The 1,169-nt window shown below is 47.0% G+C and overlaps 1 protein-coding gene across 1 annotated transcript in view; it reads left to right on the top strand.

The window, feature by feature from the left end:
* aacs (acetoacetyl-CoA synthetase) overlaps window positions 1–213 on the top strand; it is a 35,856-nt gene extending 35,643 nt beyond the window's left edge. Inside the window, exon 18 of the mRNA XM_080003895.1 lies at window positions 1–213. This exon is cut by the window's left edge and continues 34 nt beyond it. Within this exon, the coding sequence (XP_079860021.1) occupies window positions 1–104 (104 nt within the window). The 3' untranslated portion in view covers window positions 105–213.
* Window positions 214–1,169: the final 956 nt, after the last annotated feature.

Genomic DNA, 1,169 nt, shown 5'->3' with positions numbered 1-1,169 from the left:
TGAAGCAGGTGATCGCGGGACGGGAGGTGACGCAGAGGGGAGCGTTCTCCAACCCGGCCTCGCTGGACCTCTACAAGAACGTCCCCGAGCTGCAGAACTACTAGGCGCACCATCCCAGACGATGCCGAGGGAAAAAGGGAAGCGGGGGACGAGAGAGAGAGAGAGAGAGAGAGAGAGAGAGAGAGAGAGAGAGAGAGAGAGAGAGAGAGAGAGAGAGAGAGAGAGAGAGAGAGAGAGAGAGAGAGAGAGAGAGAGAGAGAGAGAGAGAGAGAGAGAGAGAGAGAGAGAGAGAGAGAGAGAGAGAGAGAGAGAGACTCCTACAGCAGTTCCTGGGACCAGGAAGAGAGAGGCGTCTCTTCTGACGGTACATATACCACAGTATATTTTCCACCGTTTTAAAAACATGACGCACGTCAACACTGACGTCAGTTTGTGACCAGGCCGATTGTGCAACTGTAAAACTGTTTTATCTACGTTGGGCTTGAACTAGTGGTCGACCGATCTGGGTTTATCAATGGCCGATGTTGACGCCGATATGTTGGGAGCGGGGCGGCCGGTGGTTGATACGTGGTCCCGAAAAATACAACAATTTATTATTATTAATAATAATAATAATAACAGTCTCATAGTGAATAACAAAGAAACAAGATTGCAGAGGTGAATTAACATTTATTTAACGCTAATGTTATTGTCTGCAGTGTCGTCTGTTTGCTTGAGTAGATCTGCACTCTGCCTGCGGTACTTTTTTTTGTCTTTTAATAAAATAATTTGTCCAAAGCGACCCGGTTGAATCGGCTGACCACTAGTTGGAGCCAAACTGGTCTTCCGGTGTGCAGAGCTTCTGAAGCCATTTAAAACGGCGGGTACCGAAGAGGTCTTTCAGCCTGAATGTTGGTACTTGTTTGGGCTGAACAGTCTTCACCCTTGGCTCTCTCTGTGTGAGAGGACTCTCCTGTCCTTCCCTTTTGTTGGTCCATAACACACACACACACTCACACACACATATGGAAAGCCATTGTGAAGCCTCAGCTTCTGCTTGTGTTGCCATGTCTTTTTTTCGTGCAGTATGTTGTACTTTACTGATTGTAAATAGTCTGTGTTGGCTGGGCTTAAATGATGCATTTGAAGTTAATTTCGATTTGAACGACCCGTGATGGATGTGTCTGTTG

The sequence above is a fragment of the Zeus faber genome (assembly GCF_960531495.2).
Source record: "Zeus faber genome assembly, chromosome: 7".
NCBI lineage: Eukaryota > Metazoa > Chordata > Actinopteri > Zeiformes > Zeidae > Zeus > Zeus faber.
Note: the sequence above shows the minus strand (reverse complement) of the source record. Positions and strands in the feature narration are given on the sequence as shown.